At 43.3% G+C, this 17,187-nt stretch overlaps 1 protein-coding gene and 1 gene segment (V, D, J or C); one reads left to right on the top strand and one right to left on the bottom strand.

Moving 5' to 3' along the window:
* LOC144034443 (T cell receptor alpha variable 19-like) overlaps positions 1-15,410 on the bottom strand; it is a 26,535-nt gene extending 11,125 nt beyond the window's left edge. Inside the window, exons 1-2 of the V gene segment in view lie at positions 14,126-15,410; positions 13,322-13,486 (exon numbers count right to left, since the gene is read on the bottom strand).
* LOC144034435 (NACHT, LRR and PYD domains-containing protein 3-like) overlaps positions 1-17,187 on the top strand; it is a 22,644-nt gene extending 5,457 nt beyond the window's left edge. The window contains exons 2-9 of one of the 3 annotated variants that reach the window (XM_077543167.1): positions 2,530-2,592; positions 6,216-6,325; positions 9,676-11,503; positions 11,576-11,746; positions 15,074-15,244; positions 15,407-15,580; positions 15,655-15,701; positions 15,770-17,187. In XM_077543167.1, coding sequence (XP_077399293.1) covers positions 9,876-11,503; positions 11,576-11,746; positions 15,074-15,244; positions 15,407-15,580; positions 15,655-15,701; positions 15,770-16,359 — 2,781 coding nt within the window. In that variant the 5' untranslated portion in view covers positions 2,530-2,592; positions 6,216-6,325; positions 9,676-9,875 and the 3' untranslated portion in view covers positions 16,360-17,187. Of the gene's footprint in view, positions 1-2,438; positions 2,593-6,215; positions 6,326-7,049; positions 8,742-9,047; positions 9,114-9,675; positions 11,504-11,575; positions 11,747-15,073; positions 15,245-15,406; positions 15,581-15,654; positions 15,702-15,769 lie in introns of those variants that run through there. The other 2 variants (XM_077543168.1, XM_077543166.1) reach the window with 2 other exon arrangements.

The raw sequence follows: 17,187 nt of genomic DNA, 5'->3' as shown, positions 1-17,187 counted from the left end.
ACGTACAATAATTATGTTTTTGATCCAAATCATTTCGCTAAAATGCCAGCAGAAGGCTTCTTGTATCGTATGTATCTTGACACCCCCCCCCCCCCCCAATTTCCACTAATGGAGCAGTCCATCTTACTGCGCATGTGCATGCGCCAAAAGAACAGCGGAATGGCGCGAAATTACAGCAGTGAGCGAGACTAGAAAGGAAAACGTTAAAAATTAAAATGTTTATTGTCAAGTTACCAAAAATGACAAATATTTTCATTGCGACTTACAGACTGCAGCAGCAAAAAGATCGACGCCTGTTGGGGACCCACAAGTAGTGAGTAACTGTTAAGCTGTAAGTATTTCTTCATCTCATTGAACTTGGGAGGGCCCGTAGTATTTTTAAACTTTTGTCTTACTTAGTCACCCCGCAAACGAATATTCTTTAACCTTTGAAAAGTAACGTTTTAAACAATATCTCAAAGAATACAAAAACAAGTGGGAAAGTGTTTCTTTAAGTAACAACCATTTATAATCAACTGTCTGTTTGACACCTGTGTAATGAATAATGAGACTCACTTGTAGACACTTGTAGTCTAAAATTTGGGCTTTTTGAGCTTAACTCCAGCGACGTTCTGTGGGGTGTACTCTTTTTTTGCAACACCCTTATTTGAGTAAAACTGACTGCACACCCCTGGAAATAAACGATCACGAAAATGTAATGTATTAAGTCAGGTCTTTCAGAAATGTAAGAAAATACTTTTAAATGCATGTGAACAGTAAGATACAACAAAAAATTGGCCTCTAAAATTCTATTTTCTTGTTAATTTATGGGGGAAAAAAGATATTAAAATAATAAATGAATGGTTTTATGAATCAATATGCTCAAATAGGAAAATCAATTCGATATCGATTATTCATTTTTTTAAAACCCAGAGCTACTGTACAGCAAACATGACGAGGGTTGATCAATTAAAAGTATCTTCATTAACCAAGTTAATGCACATTCACAGGTTCAAACTGAGAATATTTGAAGAACAGAAATAAATATATTAAGCAGTTTGAACATTTAAATATCTTGTCTCTATTCTGTATTTATTTACTTTTTATGCAACGTCCCAACTTTGGAATTGGGGTTTGTACATCTCTGTAAGTTGTTCCTCTACTAGAGAGAAGTGTGATGAGGGAATGTTCTTGTCAGGGGAATGTGGCGTGTGCGCCACTGTGGGCCTCACAGCACAGTAGTACACTGCGGAGTGCTCAAGTGACGCATCCTCGATGTGCAAGTGCATTTGTTCCTGGTCACTCCCCACGCTCGCTGACATTCCCAGCATGTCGCTTAGAAGTTTGCCGTTTCCCAACATGGAAAACAGGAAGCGTGGCGCTTGTCCAGGAAGTTGCTGGTACCAGAAGAAATAATCAGAAGTAGTAGCCTTTCTGTCGTAAATGTATGACAGTGTCACCCGTCTGCCTTTTGATGTCAACACTTCACTGGTGACTGGCGCCAGAGCACCGCTGGTGCCTGAAGGATGAGATCAAATAAGATTCAATTTTCGGTTACATGTTGAGTGACTCTTTGGCACTCACCTGCCACCATGACGACGAGCAGCAACCAAGCTGACAGCAGCATGCTGAATGAATTTCTTTCAACTCCTATTCTGCACTCCAGCTCTTAAAAGCTCCTCCCTGTGAACGTCATCATTTGTAGCCACGCCTCAAACTGCCTGTGACTTTTACTGTCGTTTTGCCACTACTACTACTTTGCTATTACTAGTACATCTGATGTTGTCATTTGATAAGATGCACTATGTGTCATTAGTCATACTTTAAGTAGAATGAGTATGAAGTAGGCACAAAAGTAGCCATTAAAGAAAGGTAAAAGGTCAAGAGATGAAAAAAGAAATAGTACAAGGGTGTCATCTAGTGGTGAAACTTACGAATGCAATTTAAGAGCAGGCGAGTGGCCAACTGCGGTCATAAGTGTCTAGCTGCAGACGCTGGGTGAGTGGAACCACTGGAAACACGTGACCTCTACCGGAAACACTTGACTTCGAGTTTTTTTTTTTAAGCAAATAATTTTTCTAAACAAGTTTATAAACTAACTATTTAGTTAATTTGAACAAAACCGTTTACAAAACATGTAAAAATGTTGAATATAAATAATGTATACAAGTAGGCTGACTTACCATTAGGCAAACCTAGGCAGTTGTCTAGGCCCCCGCGTTAATAGAGGGCCCCATAAAATTCTTCATACACTAATGGCCAATACAGTTTTTACTTATTTACGTACAATAATTATGTTTTTGATCCAAATCATTTCGCTAAAATGCCAGCAGAAGGCTTCTTGTATCGTATGTATCTTGACACCCCCCCCCCCCCCCCAATTTCCACTAATGGAGCAGTCCATCTTACTGCGCATGTGCATGCGCCAAAAGAACAGCGGAATGGCGCGAAATTACAGCAGTGAGCGAGACTAGAAAGGAAAACGTTAAAAATTAAAATGTTTATTGTCAAGTTACCAAAAATGACAAATATTTTCATTGCGACTTACAGACTGCAGCAGCAAAAAGATCGACGCCTGTTGGGGACCCACAAGTAGTGAGTAACTGTTAAGCTGTAAGTATTTCTTCATCTCATTGAACTTGGGAGGGCCCGTAGTATTTTTAAACTTTTGTCTTACTTAGTCACCCCGCAAACGAATATTCTTTAACCTTTGAAAAGTAACGTTTTAAACAATATCTCAAAGAATACAAAAACAAGTGGGAAAGTGTTTCTTTAAGTAACAACCATTTATAATCAACTGTCTGTTTGACACCTGTGTAATGAATAATGAGACTCACTTGTAGACACTTGTAGTCTAAAATTTGGGCTTTTTGAGCTTAACTCCAGCGACGTTCTGTGGGGTGTACTCTTTTTTTGCAACACCCTTATTTGAGTAAAACTGACTGCACACCCCTGGAAATAAACGATCACGAAAATGTAATGTATTAAGTCAGGTCTTTCAGAAATGTAAGAAAATACTTTTAAATGCATGTGAACAGTAAGATACAACAAAAAATTGGCCTCTAAAATTCTATTTTCTTGTTAATTTATGGGGGAAAAAAGATATTAAAATAATAAATGAATGGTTTTATGAATCAATATGCTCAAATAGGAAAATCAATTCGATATCGATTATTCATTTTTTTAAAACCCAGAGCTACTGTACAGCAAACATGACGAGGGTTGATCAATTAAAAGTATCTTCATTAACCAAGTTAATGCACATTCACAGGTTCAAACTGAGAATATTTGAAGAACAGAAATAAATATATTAAGCAGTTTGAACATTTAAATATCTTGTCTCTATTCTGTATTTATTTACTTTTTATGCAACGTCCCAACTTTGGAATTGGGGTTTGTACATCTCTGTAAGTTGTTCCTCTACTAGAGAGAAGTGTGATGAGGGAATGTTCTTGTCAGGGGAATGTGGCGTGTGCGCCACTGTGGGCCTCACAGCACAGTAGTACACTGCGGAGTGCTCAAGTGACGCATCCTCGATGTGCAAGTGCATTTGTTCCTGGTCACTCCCCACGCTCGCTGACATTCCCAGCATGTCGCTTAGAAGTTTGCCGTTTCCCAACATGGAAAACAGGAAGCGTGGCGCTTGTCCAGGAAGTTGCTGGTACCAGAAGAAATAATCAGAAGTAGTAGCCTTTCTGTCGTAAATGTATGACAGTGTCACCCGTCTGCCTTTTGATGTCAACACTTCACTGGTGACTGGCGCCAGAGCACCGCTGGTGCCTGAAGGATGAGATCAAATAAGATTCAATTTTCGGTTACATGTTGAGTGACTCTTTGGCACTCACCTGCCACCATGACGACGAGCAGCAACCAAGCTGACAGCAGCATGCTGAATGAATTTCTTTCAACTCCTATTCTGCACTCCAGCTCTTAAAAGCTCCTCCCTGAGAACGTCATCATTTGTAGCCACGCCTCAAACTGCCTGTGACTTTTACTGTCGTTTTGCCACTACTACTACTTTGCTATTACTAGTACATCTGATGTTGTCATTTGATAAGATGCACTGTGTCATTAGTCATACTTTAAGTAGAATGAGTATGAAGTAGGCACAAAAGTAGCCATTAAAGAAAGGTAAAAGGTCAAGAGATGAAAAAAGAAATAGTACAAGGGTGTCATCTAGTGGTGAAACTTACGAATGCAATTTAAGAGCAGGCGAGTGGCCAACTGCGGTCATAAGTGTCTAGCTGCAGACGCTGGGCGAGTGGAACCACTGGAAACACGTGACCTCTACCGGAAACACTTGACTTCGAGTTTTTTTTTTTAAGCAAATAATTTTTCTAAACAAGTTTATAAACTAACTATTTAGTTAATTTGAACAAAACCGTTTACAAAACATGTAAAAATGTTGAATATAAATAATGTATACAAGTAAGCGGACTTACCATTAGGCAAACCTAGGCAGTTGTCTAGGCCCTCGCGTTAATAGAGGGCCCCATAAAATTCTTCATACACTAATGGCCAATACAGTTTTTACTTATTTACGTACAATAATTCTGTTTTTGATCCAAATCATTTCGCTAAAATGCCAGCAGAAGGCTTCTTGTATCGTATGTATCTTGACCCCCCCCCCCAGTTTCCACTAATGGAGCAGTCCATCTTACTGCGCATGTGCATGCGCCAAAAGAACAGCGGAATGGCGCGAAATGACAGCAGTGAGCGAGACTAGAAAGGAAAACGTTAAAAATTAAAATGTTTATTGTCAAGTTACCAAAAATCACAACTATTTTCATTGCGTCTATGGCGACTTACAGACTGCAGCAGCAAAAAGATTGATGCCTGTTGGGGACCCAAAAGTAGTGAGTAACTGTTTCTGTTTCTTCATCTCATTGAACTTGGGAGGGCCGGTAGTATTTTTAAAGTTTTGTCTTACGAAGTTGTAACACCGGCTAGTTTGGGCCGGCAATACCTTTGGCGTACTCTCTCGCTGTCGAATTATGTAGTTCAAATTGTTGGTAACGTGCATGTCCATTCCACGGGCCAAATTCCATGGCTTACATATCCAGTGGTTATCTTGGCCACTAAAATCCAAAACAAATCTCATGTTGGTTGTAACAATAAATAAATACAAAACTAACAGGGAAAAAAACAACTAAAAAATATATATTTTTAATTTTTTTATTATTATTATTTGCCCGCGATGAATTAAATATTAATTCACTAAGACCTCAGATCTGGTATTTATCTGGCTTTGTAAACCACTAACCTACATGTGATCTGATGATGTTGGCACCAGTAAACACACAGTAATTGTTGATGTAAAAAAAAAAAAAAACATTAAAAAATACCAACCTTTGTTGTCGCTCTTGATAGTGCCTTATGAACTGTGGAAGCTCTGTCTGGAGGTTGTAAGTCTCGGGTATGACATCGGAAGCAGCCTTTTCTCTCCGGGCCACGGCAGCGAGGCAATCCTTCACAGTGATGAGGTTTTCACAGGGAAACTGGTTAAGCAGGACATGAGGTCGCTCCACGCTGAGCTTTCTGTCAGAAAGTAAGACGTTACAATCTTTTTTACAGAGGAAAGCGCGTAGTTCCATAAAGCAATTGCGGAATTTCGGGCTGAAGCATTGGATAAAAATGCAATAGGCACTTTGTGGGGCGTATTCTACACGGGTGCGAAGAAATCGGATGAACTAAAATTCACTCTGTGTCGTGATGAAAGTGTGTAACTCTTTTCCCAACCTGTAGTCTTTGATGTGGTTGTAGCTCCAAATGATGTCCGCCTCCTCCTCATTCTCTGTCATCTGGAAACAGGTTCAGTGTATGTCGCTATCTCTGCTCGTTTTGATCCTGGGACTTATTTTTTTCTTCTCTGAGTGGAACAAGTTGCCAAGCTGTGGAAGACATTTAGAAATTATAAGTGATCATTTAGAAAGTGAAAGCAGAACACGCATGGTTCATACAAGCTGCTGTGGCTTCCGTGATGAACAAGTCCCGCGATGGTATGTGTTAAAGCCCTGTTTATAAAATAACGTAAATGGTTTGTATCATAGCTGCATGCCTGTTTTTAACAGACCAATCTGTCAAAATCACTATTATTTTGAAGTTATTGGAGTCAAACAAAACTTGCTCTGTGTAGCTATTAAATATCTGTCTACAGTTAGCTAGTGTATCAAGTAGCATGCAGGCTAACATTCAGCACTGTGCCTGGCCTCCTTTTTACATACACCCATCTGCAGTTCCAAATAGGCAATGTTCGCCCAAGGCTCCAGCATTCCCAAAGAGGTGGTCTTTGCCCAGCCTGCTTTTACGCCCATCCGACTACCCTCTGCTGGAGATTCTACTTAAGGTAAGGCATTTCAAACTTGGTGAGACCCCTGAAGAACGTGCTTTAAGCAGTGCCCGGCCAACCCATAATAGCGATACTTTTGTTACATCCAATAGAGTTTGCATTTGTTTAACTCTTTGACTACCAATAACGTTTAGTAACATCCTACGGAGGGCTGCCAAGGACGTTAACTCTTTTACTGTCATGGACGTTAAAAGACGTAAAGTAAAAACCTACGGAGGGCCGCCAATGACGTTAAAAGACGTCATCCAATTTTTAAATTTTTTTTATTTGAAATGGGTGGAGGAAAGCCTTGGCCAGCTTTGGTGAAAGCTCCAAGCAGATCTAGTAAGTCCAATGACTATTTTTGGCCCCTAGATGGCAGCAAGACTCTCTTTTGACAAGATTGGGTAGGCGTCGGTAGAAGACGTGAGGCGGAGCTAGAGTGTTGAGGTGACAATGGCTGAGGAAGCCATAATGGCGACCGGTTGCAAGCAGCTCACGCTCGGACATTTTATTCAAAGACGAAAAGCATCGACCAACGCTAAAGAGCACATTGATGACGACGATGATCATCATTGATGATGATGGTGACTCCGAGGTTGACGCCGAAGTTGGAAGCGTTGACGCGGCGGTTATGACGACGTCATAAAGCTTCACAGGCTAGCGATGCTAACACCGGAAAACGCGGAGCACAACCGAGCACTTTTGCACAGCGTTAGTGATGGTAAACTGAAGCATCATGAAGCAATGAGGCCTTCCATCCAACTGGTTCGCTCCTGGGCCGAAGTATCATGAGGCTTCATTTGTTCTATTGCGCCTTCATGTGGAAAATAAATGTCATGACAGACAGAGTGATTAAAATGATACCATGGATTTGATGTGGTCAAAAGGGCAGGGAGTTGTGATGTGAATGAATGTGCGTGTGGTACTTGAAAGAATGATTGCTTTATTTTAGACATTGACATATAAACAAGGAACAAGACACACCTTCCATTCATTTTTATTGAGGAAAACTAGCATTTCCAAAGTTTTTGGCTTTAAACGGTTTCTTTTTTTTAGATAGGATTTCTCCTGCTTTTGAAAATAGTCAAAATGATCCCAGACAGGGGATGTTCTCTTCTTTTTCGTTGTGGACTGGACGGTGCGTCCATTGCAAAACGAATCCGATTGAATTGAGGTTTGCAGATGCGAGTTGTGTCAGTGTCACCTGTGAGCTCATTGTCGTCTCGGTGCGCCATTTTATTTCGAATCACCCACGAAACTATGTGTTGGCGATGACGTAGGAAGTCCGTCTGGCGAGGCTTCGGACGTAGCAACGCGCGTTTCGAGGCTTCGGGCGTGGCCACAAGCGTTCCGAGGCTTCGGGCGTGGCCACAAGCGTAATCGACACATGCCTCGATGCGGGCTTTGCAGATTTTTTTTTCCGGTTTACTCGGCACACGCATCGGCGCCTCGGCACAGTAGGGCACATCACTACACAAGGCAAGTATTGGCTCAAACTTCCGGTGTTATGTTGTGTCCAACACTTTATGTGTGCTACTTATCGTGTCCTAACTCTGGTGTGTTACTTCCTGCATCCTATTTTGTGTCTGTGTGTTGTGTTCTGTGCGCTACTTCCTGCGTGCACTTTGATATTTCTTTTCTATTTGTGTAGAAGTCAACTTCTTCTTGGATAGTAGGTTATTTTAGGTTTATTGGTCGGTCAGTTGGTCTGCTCATTCGTCGCTGAGTTATTTAGTTGGTCTATTATTTGATTGGCTGGTTATTTTGTTTTCCATTTTCGGTTTGTTAGTTGGTCAATTAGTCGGTTGTTTGGGTGGTTGGTTATTTTATTTTTAAGTTTTTGGTTAGTCTTTTGATTGGTCAGGTTTTTGGTGCGTTTGTCAGTTGCTCGGTCAGTTACTTTGGAAATGTAACGGAAGGAAAATGCTTGGTCAAACAGTTGGATTTAACTTATGGTTACGTCAGAGTGCTCACCAGCAGTAAAGTCATTGTTAAAGCCTTGAGGACCAGGAAGTAGTTGTTGACATCAACAGTGCAGAAAAGTGCAAATAACTTTATGAGCTCAAGGTCCCGTACGGCCATAAAAACAGTCATAAAGAGATGCCCTATCAACGGTCGAAGTACGTTGGACAGCGAGTGTGTTAATTATCATCAGACTGACTCCTTGAAAGAAAAATGGCTCGGAATGCTGAGAGCAAGGAATTGCTGAGGGAAACGCTGATCGAGCTGGGGCAAGTCAGCTTCAAGTCGTTTAAATTCTACACGCGTCTGCCCACGAGCGTACATGAAAACGCAGACGTGGAGGACATCGTGAAGGAGCTGCTGAAAAGGTACAGCGAGAACGCTTTGGAGGAGACCGCCGAGATTTTGGACAAGATTAAGGAGTGCAACTTGGCCCAGACGCTGCGCAACGACATAGCGCGAATCAAAGGTTAGGTAGACCGAATGTCCCTATGGCGGGGGTGGTGGGGGTATTCCAGAAAGCAGGCTACGTGAAAACTCGGAGGAAGTCAACCTTGAGATGAGGGAAGCCGAATTATCCGTTGCAGAAGGTGTAAAAGAAACTCTGAGCCAATCACCATTGAACCCAAGATTTCAAGGTTAGGTTTCATTTGTTGAACCTCCTTTTTGGAATAGCCTCCATGAATTCCTCCTACCCTGGAATACGAGTGTGCCTTCATGTTTGCATGAGTCTGGTTCTTGTCCAAGCTTTTGTAAGCATGTCTGTCTTGTGCAGCCCGTGAGCGTGGTAAGAGCAACGCAGAGGGGAGGAGGAGAGAGGCCTGTGGGTTGAATAGAGAAAGTGAGTAGAGCTCATCATCTTGCTTCTTAATCTTGAAAAAAGATGCCTTGATTTATACTCTGCAAATTTTGAATGGAGGCAGCAGGACATTTCATTTGCTGAGGACGCGTTTAGGAGCGGGATTCCCCAACCCTCATGTAGGTTTGCCCCCTGGTGGTGGTTACAAGGATTACTGATAGTGCCATGTGTGGCTGACCAGTTAATGGCCACTTATCAGAATATTCTTGTAGTCTTGCAGAAATAATTAGCCCTACATTTAGAAACAATGAAGAAGCCTTTAGATTAAAGGTAAAGCGTCTTCGAAAACCAAGTCGAGTCCAGTTGCGCCCTTTAAGCTTTTGTGGATTATCATGACCTGGATGACAAGGTATCCACACGGACCTATAAAGACGGGTTTAGGTGGGACCTCCTTGGGGCCAGATTTCAGAAAGCTATATCTGCTATCTTACAACTTTGCAAAGATAATAAACTGTGCAAGCTCTTTTTAAAAGATTTATTTCAGGTATTCTCTGTATTAGAGCCAGTCATTTTTCCATACCGTGTGACCATTGTGTTCCTTCAGGTAGCATCTTCTCTGCCGATAACGTTCAGATCACCAAATTGAAGTGGGAGCTGCAAGAGAACCTGCGTTTTAACTACTTCAACGCTCCAGAGGGTGTCACAGAGCTCAGCAGGCAGCCGTGTCTGGAGGACGTCTACACGGATATCCACATTACCCACGGCTCTGACGCCATCCCGAACAAGCAGCATGAAGTCCTTCAGATGGAGATGTGCGGCTTCGCCAAGAAGTCCATCGAACCGTGTGACCTCTTTAAAAGCGCAAGTGGGAAGCCGCAGCCGATACGCATGCTGCTCACCATTGGCTTTGCGGGGATCGGAAAAACCTTCCTGGTGCGCAAGTTTGTGCTGGATTGGGCCAGCCAAAAAAAAAACAAAGACGTGGACTTCATATTTCCCTTCACCTTCCGCGAGTTGAATTTTGAGGAAGGGAAAACATTTTCCTTGGCAAAGCTCATCCGACACTCCATTTGGGAGACCAAGGCCATGAGTGAGGAGATGTTAGATAATATCTTTGTCAAGCTGCAAGAATCCGGGAAGCTTGACTACGAAAGCAGCAGCATCAAGATTTTGTTTGTGCTGGACGGACTGGACGAGTGCCGCCTCAAACTGGACCTGACCAACAAGAAGAAGGTGGACCTTGACGTGACCAAAGCCTACCCTGTGGAGGTGCTTCTGTCACACCTCATCAAGAAGAACCTTCTTCCCTGCGCCCGGGTTTGGATAACCACACGGCCTGCGACGGCTCACGACATCCCGCCGGACCTGATCAACAGCATAACAGAGGTGCAAGGATTCAGTGATTCCCAGAGGCTGGACTACTTCAGGAAGAGGTTCAAAGATGAGGAGTACATCATTAAGCACATCCAGAAATCTCGCACCATCTTCATCATGTGCCACCTGCCCATCTTCTGCTGGCTCACCAGCACAGTTCTTCAGGACTATTTGGACACTGGAAAGGAGGGAGAGCTGCCCCAAACCCTGACTGAGTTGTACACAGAGTTCCTACTTTTTCACCTGGATAAGTCTCAGGAAAGAGAGACAAAAGAGAGCATCAAGTATGTCAAAGCACTCGCAAAGCTTGCGTTTGACCACCTGTTGAAAAAAAGTCATATTTTCTCTGAGACGGACCTGCAGAAAAGTGGCTTTGATTACTTTGGGGCCGCAAAACATTCTGGAATGTTTACTGAGGTGTTTAAGGAGGTACAACCACTAAAGAAAAACCGAAAGTGCAAGATGTTTCAGTTCATCCACCTGACCATCCAGGAGTATCTGGCTGCTCTGTACGTGATGATGAGCCTCTTCCATGACAAAAAGAACGTCCTAGCCAATTCGGAGCGGTCACTGAAAAGTCTTTTCATGACGAAGAAGAAGCTCATCGTTCAGGTCCATAAGACTGCTATCCACAAAGCCTCCAAGAGCGACGGAAACCTGGACTTGTTTCTCCGCTTCCTCTTGGGCCTTTCTTTGCAGTCCAACCAGGACCTCCTTGGTGAACTGCTGAAGGCTCCTAAGGACTCAGGACGTAGCAACTCAGAAACAGTCCTATTGATCAGGAAAAGGATGGAGCAGAACTCTCCAGAGAAGAACATCAACTTGTTCTACTGTCTAAAGGAGATGAAAGATGACTCCCTGCTGGAGACGATCCAAATATACTTAAATTCAGGACCGTTTTTCATGGAAAGTCTCTCCCCGGCCATGTGGTCGGCCCTGGTCTTCTTCTTACTGACATCTGACGAAGCAATGAATTGCTTTGACCTTCAGCGGTACTCTGCCTCGGTGGAAGGGTTCACGATGCTGCTACCAGTGATCAAGGCCTCTCAAAAATCATTGTCCGTGCCCTAAAGTCAGCAGGCATCATGTTTAGCTTGCGGTGATTCAAGCTTCTTGTTTGTATTCTCCAGGCTAATTAACTGCGAACTGGACAAGAAAAGCTGTGAGATGCTGGCCTCCGTTCTCAGCTCACCATCCAACCTGAGGGATCTGGATCTCAGTGACAACGACCTGTACGACGATGGAGTCGAGATCCTCTCGGCCGGACTGGCAAAGCCACACTGCATCTTACAAGTCCTCAGGTAAAGATGTCTTCTTATAGATCTTCAGTGGTTCCTGTTGAACAATCAATGGAATTAAGAAGTGTTTATTATGTGCTAGTTTTAATATTAAATGTTGTTTTACTTTGTGGGTAAAATCATATCAGTCATCCTTCATGTTGAACAAAGCACATGTTAGCATTAGCGGTGACATTTTCTGTGCCATTAGCGGTTTGTCAGCACATTAAACACCCGTTAGCGCCGCCCACCGTGTTATCTGGGCCGCGCCATTGGCCCCTGGCAGGAGGTCCAATTAAGAAGACTGACGAGCAAAAGCCAACGATGTGACACTGTCGCTTCAGCGCCATCAATCAGCCAATCAGCTCCTCACACCGACTCCTCCCATCGCAGTCAATTGCAGAGCTCATTTGTCTCTCACACACACAAACACACAAGACACGTACACCCAAAAAAAAAAAACACGCAGAGAAACAAACAAACCACACGCATGCGTTAGAGGAAATGTCCATCTTTCAAGAGGGCGCCAACACCTTTTCTTTGGCTTACGGTTACCTCCATGACTTTCCACCTCAAATTGTTTCCTTAACTTCTTTCCTCACTATCTTCTTTTTCTGTCGTCTGAACGATGCTCGTTTATCTTTTCCGCCTCAAGGACGAGGCAGCGATGAATTTGGACACAGGCATAGTCTGTGTCATGGCTGCGAAGGAGGGTGCGTAACAGGAAGTGACGTCGTGAGTAAGCCTGGATGAGAGCGGATGAATGAACGGCGGTGTGATGAAAGGAGGAAGGAAGACGAGAAGGGTGGGAAAGGTGCAAACGAGTCAACGCAAGTCAAGACGGGACCAGCCGCCCTCTGGCCACCCGTTGCCATGGTGACTGTCTAACACGCACACATGCCGTGATGCTGTTTGCGCCATCACAGGTTGTGCGTGTGTGTTCCATTCATGTGGAATTTGTGTATCCATCACGAGTCTTACCTGAGCTGTCAGTTGGATCCACCCCCTTTTTGTCTCTCAGCCATTCAACATAAGACAAAAACTCCAGGCTGTACAAACTGAAACATGAGCGAAAATAACCTCTCTCTCTCACACACGCAAGCGCACAAGTACCACTAGTACCTTTGAGGCATAAAATTTCCCCACAAAAAACTGATCACTTTAAAGAAAGGCCTAAATACCCCAATATATCATTTTTTCCTTAAAATTACATGAAATTAAAGTCAATTTTCTATTCTTTTAATTTCTAGTTTGATTGAAAAATGGCCACAAAAGGGAGGCTGATACCAGTCGGGAGTACCAATATCTTTAAATAATGCCTGGTATCGGCCCGATAGTGTATAGTGTTTTTATAGCGTGTGTTCATGCGTGTGGTAATCTATGATGAGCACAACAGGAATTTGCAATGTCAAATCTGAGTTAATCCAGGACACCAATTTGCTCGTGTCCAGTGTGTATGTGTGCGTGATTAGCCAGATTAGATTAACTCGAGTTTACAGTCAGGTTACATGATCGCACAAACCACATAGTCAGTGTGTCAGTTGCCACAGCGTCACCCGAGACCTGACCTGTGTCTGCGCCATATGTGTGTGTGCGTACCTGCCACAGAGCGTCCGATGCTGTACAGGTGCGCAATGTCTGGGTTGGAGGCGTTTACTTGGAGGAGGTAACTCTCCGTCTCTCGGTTGCTATGGTAACGAAAGTCCAGCATCATGGCGGCGGGGACAAGCATGAGGAGGAGGAAGAGGAAGAGTTGTGACATGCCTGCAGAGACCAAAAAAAACTGTATTTAAACGAGACTATGTACATTTTATAGAATTATACTAGTATAGATTTACAATACTACAGATTACTATCTCAGGGATGTGATTTTTCCGCTAATTCACGGAATTCCGTTTTTTTTATCTCCCCCCCCCAAAAAAAAATTCCGATTTTTTTTTTTTATTATTATTATTTTTTTTAGTATGCTCTAATATGAGTTACTTTTCATTTGGTCATGATACAATTATTTGTTCATGAAATTTAAAAGCAAAGGCAGTCCAATGTTTTTGAATGTGACTGATTTTGAGTTGACTAAAACTGCCATTTTATATGGGATAGTTCAATATACATTGAAAATTGATGCTGTTGTTTTGTCTACTTCTTTGTCATGTGAGTGCATTGAAAGTACTTAAAAACACGGAAAACCCATGAGCTCCTGGACCTAGCTGGGTGCCAGCGGCCCCCAGACCCCCGGCTAAATTTTCAGATAATTTCACTTTGGTCAAATCACATCCCTGCTATCTGTATCTCTCTCTCTCTCTCTCTCATATATATTTATATATGTACACACATATACATGACAAGCGTCTTGAAAAATATTCCTGAAACGTCGGTCCGGTGACGTCACAACGCCTCACTTACCTGCGTGCGTCCTCCGCCCGCCGAAGTCCACGCGAGCCTGCGAGCACGAGGGAGCGCTCCTTCTGAATGGCGGCACGGCCCGCAATAACGTTAACTTGATATAAATGTGACAGGAACTTATTTCATTTAAAAAAGAAACACTTTTGAAAACAATTTCAATAATTATATTCAACAATTTGTACATTTATTATCATGAAATAATAAAACCAGAAAATGAAAATGACAGATTAAAATAAACTGGAATGTTTACTGAGGTGTTTAAGGAGGTACAACCACTAAAGAAAAACCAACAGTGCAAGATGTTTCAGTTCATCCACCTGACCATCCAGGAGTATTTGGCTGCTCTGTACGTGATGATCAGCTTCTTCCATGACAAAAAGAACGTCCTAGCCGATTCGGAGCGGCCACTGGAAAGTCTTTTCATGACGAAGAAGAAGGGTCCGTAAGACTGCTATCCACAAAGCCTCCAAGAGCGACGGAAACCTGGACTTGTTTCTCCGCTTCCTCTTGGGCCTTTCTTTGCAGTCCAACCAGGACCTCCTTAGTGAACTGCTCAAGGCTCCTAAGGACTCAGGACTCAGAAACTGTCCTATTGATCGAGAAAAGGATAGAGCAGAACTCTCCAGAGAAGAACATCAACTTGTTCTACTGTCTAAAGGAGATGAAAGATGACTCCCTGCAGGATATTATCCAATCTTTCTTAAATTTTGGACAGTTTTGGACGACACGTACCCCTCTGGACATATGGTCGGCCCTGGTCTTCTTCTTACTGACATTTGACGAAGCAATGAATTGCTTTGACCTTCAGCGGTACTGTGCCTCGGGAAAAGGGTTCGCGATGCTCCTACCAGTGATCAAGGCTTCTCAAAAATCATTGTCCGTGCCCTAAAGTCAGCAGGCATCATGTTTAGCTTGCGGTGATTCAAGCTTCTTGCTTGTATTCTCCAGGCTAAAGAACTGCAAACTGGGCAAGAAAAGCTGTGAGATGTTGGCCTCCGTTCTCAGCTCACCATCCAACCTGAGGGATCTGGATCTCAGTGACAACGACCTGTACGACGATGGAGTCGAGATCCTCTCGGCCGGACTGGCAAAGCCACACTGCATCTTACAAGTCCTCAGGTAAGGATCTCTTCTTATAGATCTTGAGTGGTTCCTGTTGAACAATCAATGGAATCACTGCGCTTAATAGCCAAGCAGAAGAATCTCAAAAGACTTCCATGGAAGCTCCAGTTTTTATCATGTTCCTGTCCTGACTTCAGGCGGTATTTTCCTTTGTTGCAGGCTGTCGGGCTGCATGATCACAACTCCAGGATGCGTTTCATTGGCCAAGGCTCTCAAGTTGAACCCCTCCCACCTTCAAGTGCTGGACCTGAGCTACAATAACCCGGGAGAGGAGGGAAAGAGGGCCTTAACGGAGGTCCAAATGGATCCTAGCACCAGCCTGAAGACTCTCAAGTAGGATCTAAACAGTGTTGATCTTTCAAAGTGCTTGTTCATGTTGAATTATGACACTTGGCATCTTTCTTCAGTCTGGACTGCAGCGGCATAGAACGTTTGATTCCTGGCCCAAAGAAATGTGAGTTGTTTTAATTGTTAATGACTAAAGACTTTAAAGATGTAAAGATGCCTTCTTGTCTCTTTCAGATTTCTGTAGCCCCACATTGGACCCCAACACGGCTCACAACTTCCTCCAATTATCAGACCACTGCAAGACGGTGACGGTGGTGCTGGAGGAGCAGCAGTACCCCCTAAACCCGCAGATGTTCACTTGCTGGCGTCAGGTTCTTTGCAAAAACGGACTGAGTGGACGCTGCTACTGGGAGGTGTACTTGGAGGGGGAGGTCGAGATTGCCGTGACGTACGACAGCATCCGGCGGATCGGGTTTGGTGACGACGCGTATCTCGGATTCTCGGAAGCCTCTTGGGTGCTGCTGTGCTATGAAAGTGGCACTTTTTCGGCGCTCCACCAGAACAGTTTCACCAATATCAAAGTCCGCTCCTCTCGGGCATCTAGAAGGGTAGGCGTATTCCTGGACCATCCCCGGGGCAAGTTGTCCTTCTACAAAGTGACTTCGGAGGAGATGATACTCCTACACAGCTACTACAGCACCTTTACGAAGCCACTTTATCCGGCTTTCGGTTTCCCTTCTGATCATACATATCACAACTTAGGGCATTCTGTGTCGATCAGTGTGGCAAGCGAGCCCACATTTACCCACCCCCCTCTAAGATAGAAGCACCCCCACAGAAAAATCCTGTCCCAGACCAACACCATGGTAAAAAAGCAAAAAAATCTGTCCTGTACAACTCTCACTCCTCTCCTGCTCCCGTTCAGAATGACTTCCACTCCTGTACCGCTCCAATTTTGGAGGTCAGCTACATAAAAAAAAAAAGTCGACTACCAGGAGGATCCCATATAAATGACAGCCTCTATTCTCAGCCCATTCTGCAACACAACCCACACTGACATGTTTCACAATACTGTGTGAAGTGAAGTCATCAGTGTGGGATGGATTTGGGTACTGTAATCAACACCCGGGGCAGCAGAGGGGGCCCGTGCCTCACTCAGCGCACACTGGCGCACAGCACTGTGCTATTAGAACTCATCGGTGAACGGAACAGTGAACAACTCATTTGTTCAACTCATTGTCATCATACAAGTAAGGCAACTGTATGACATGCTTATGTAGTGAGCCAACATTTTTGTTTGTATCTTTAGTTTTTTTTTTTAAGGCAATGTTGCTAGCGCTAGCTGAGCGGATATCATACAGATAGCATACTAATGCTTACAATGTTTCGGTGTGTTTTTTGGTTGGTTTAATATTAGATTATGTAATATATTAAACATTTATGTTTCGATTCAATGCTAAATATAAAGGTTAAAGTACCACTGACTGTAACGCCCATCTAAGTGGGGTGAACTTCATGCCTTTTTAATCTTTTCACTGTTTTATTTTTTGTTGCGACCTTTACTCTACTACTTTTCTTTTACTTTGTAGCACTTTGAGACGCTGATGTATGTAAATTGCATTATGAATTAAATCCATTATTATTATTATTAT

The sequence above is a fragment of the Vanacampus margaritifer genome, chromosome 15 (genome assembly GCF_051991255.1).
Source record: "Vanacampus margaritifer isolate UIUO_Vmar chromosome 15, RoL_Vmar_1.0, whole genome shotgun sequence".
Lineage (NCBI taxonomy): Eukaryota > Metazoa > Chordata > Actinopteri > Syngnathiformes > Syngnathidae > Vanacampus > Vanacampus margaritifer.
Note: the sequence above shows the minus strand (reverse complement) of the source record. Positions and strands in the feature narration are given on the sequence as shown.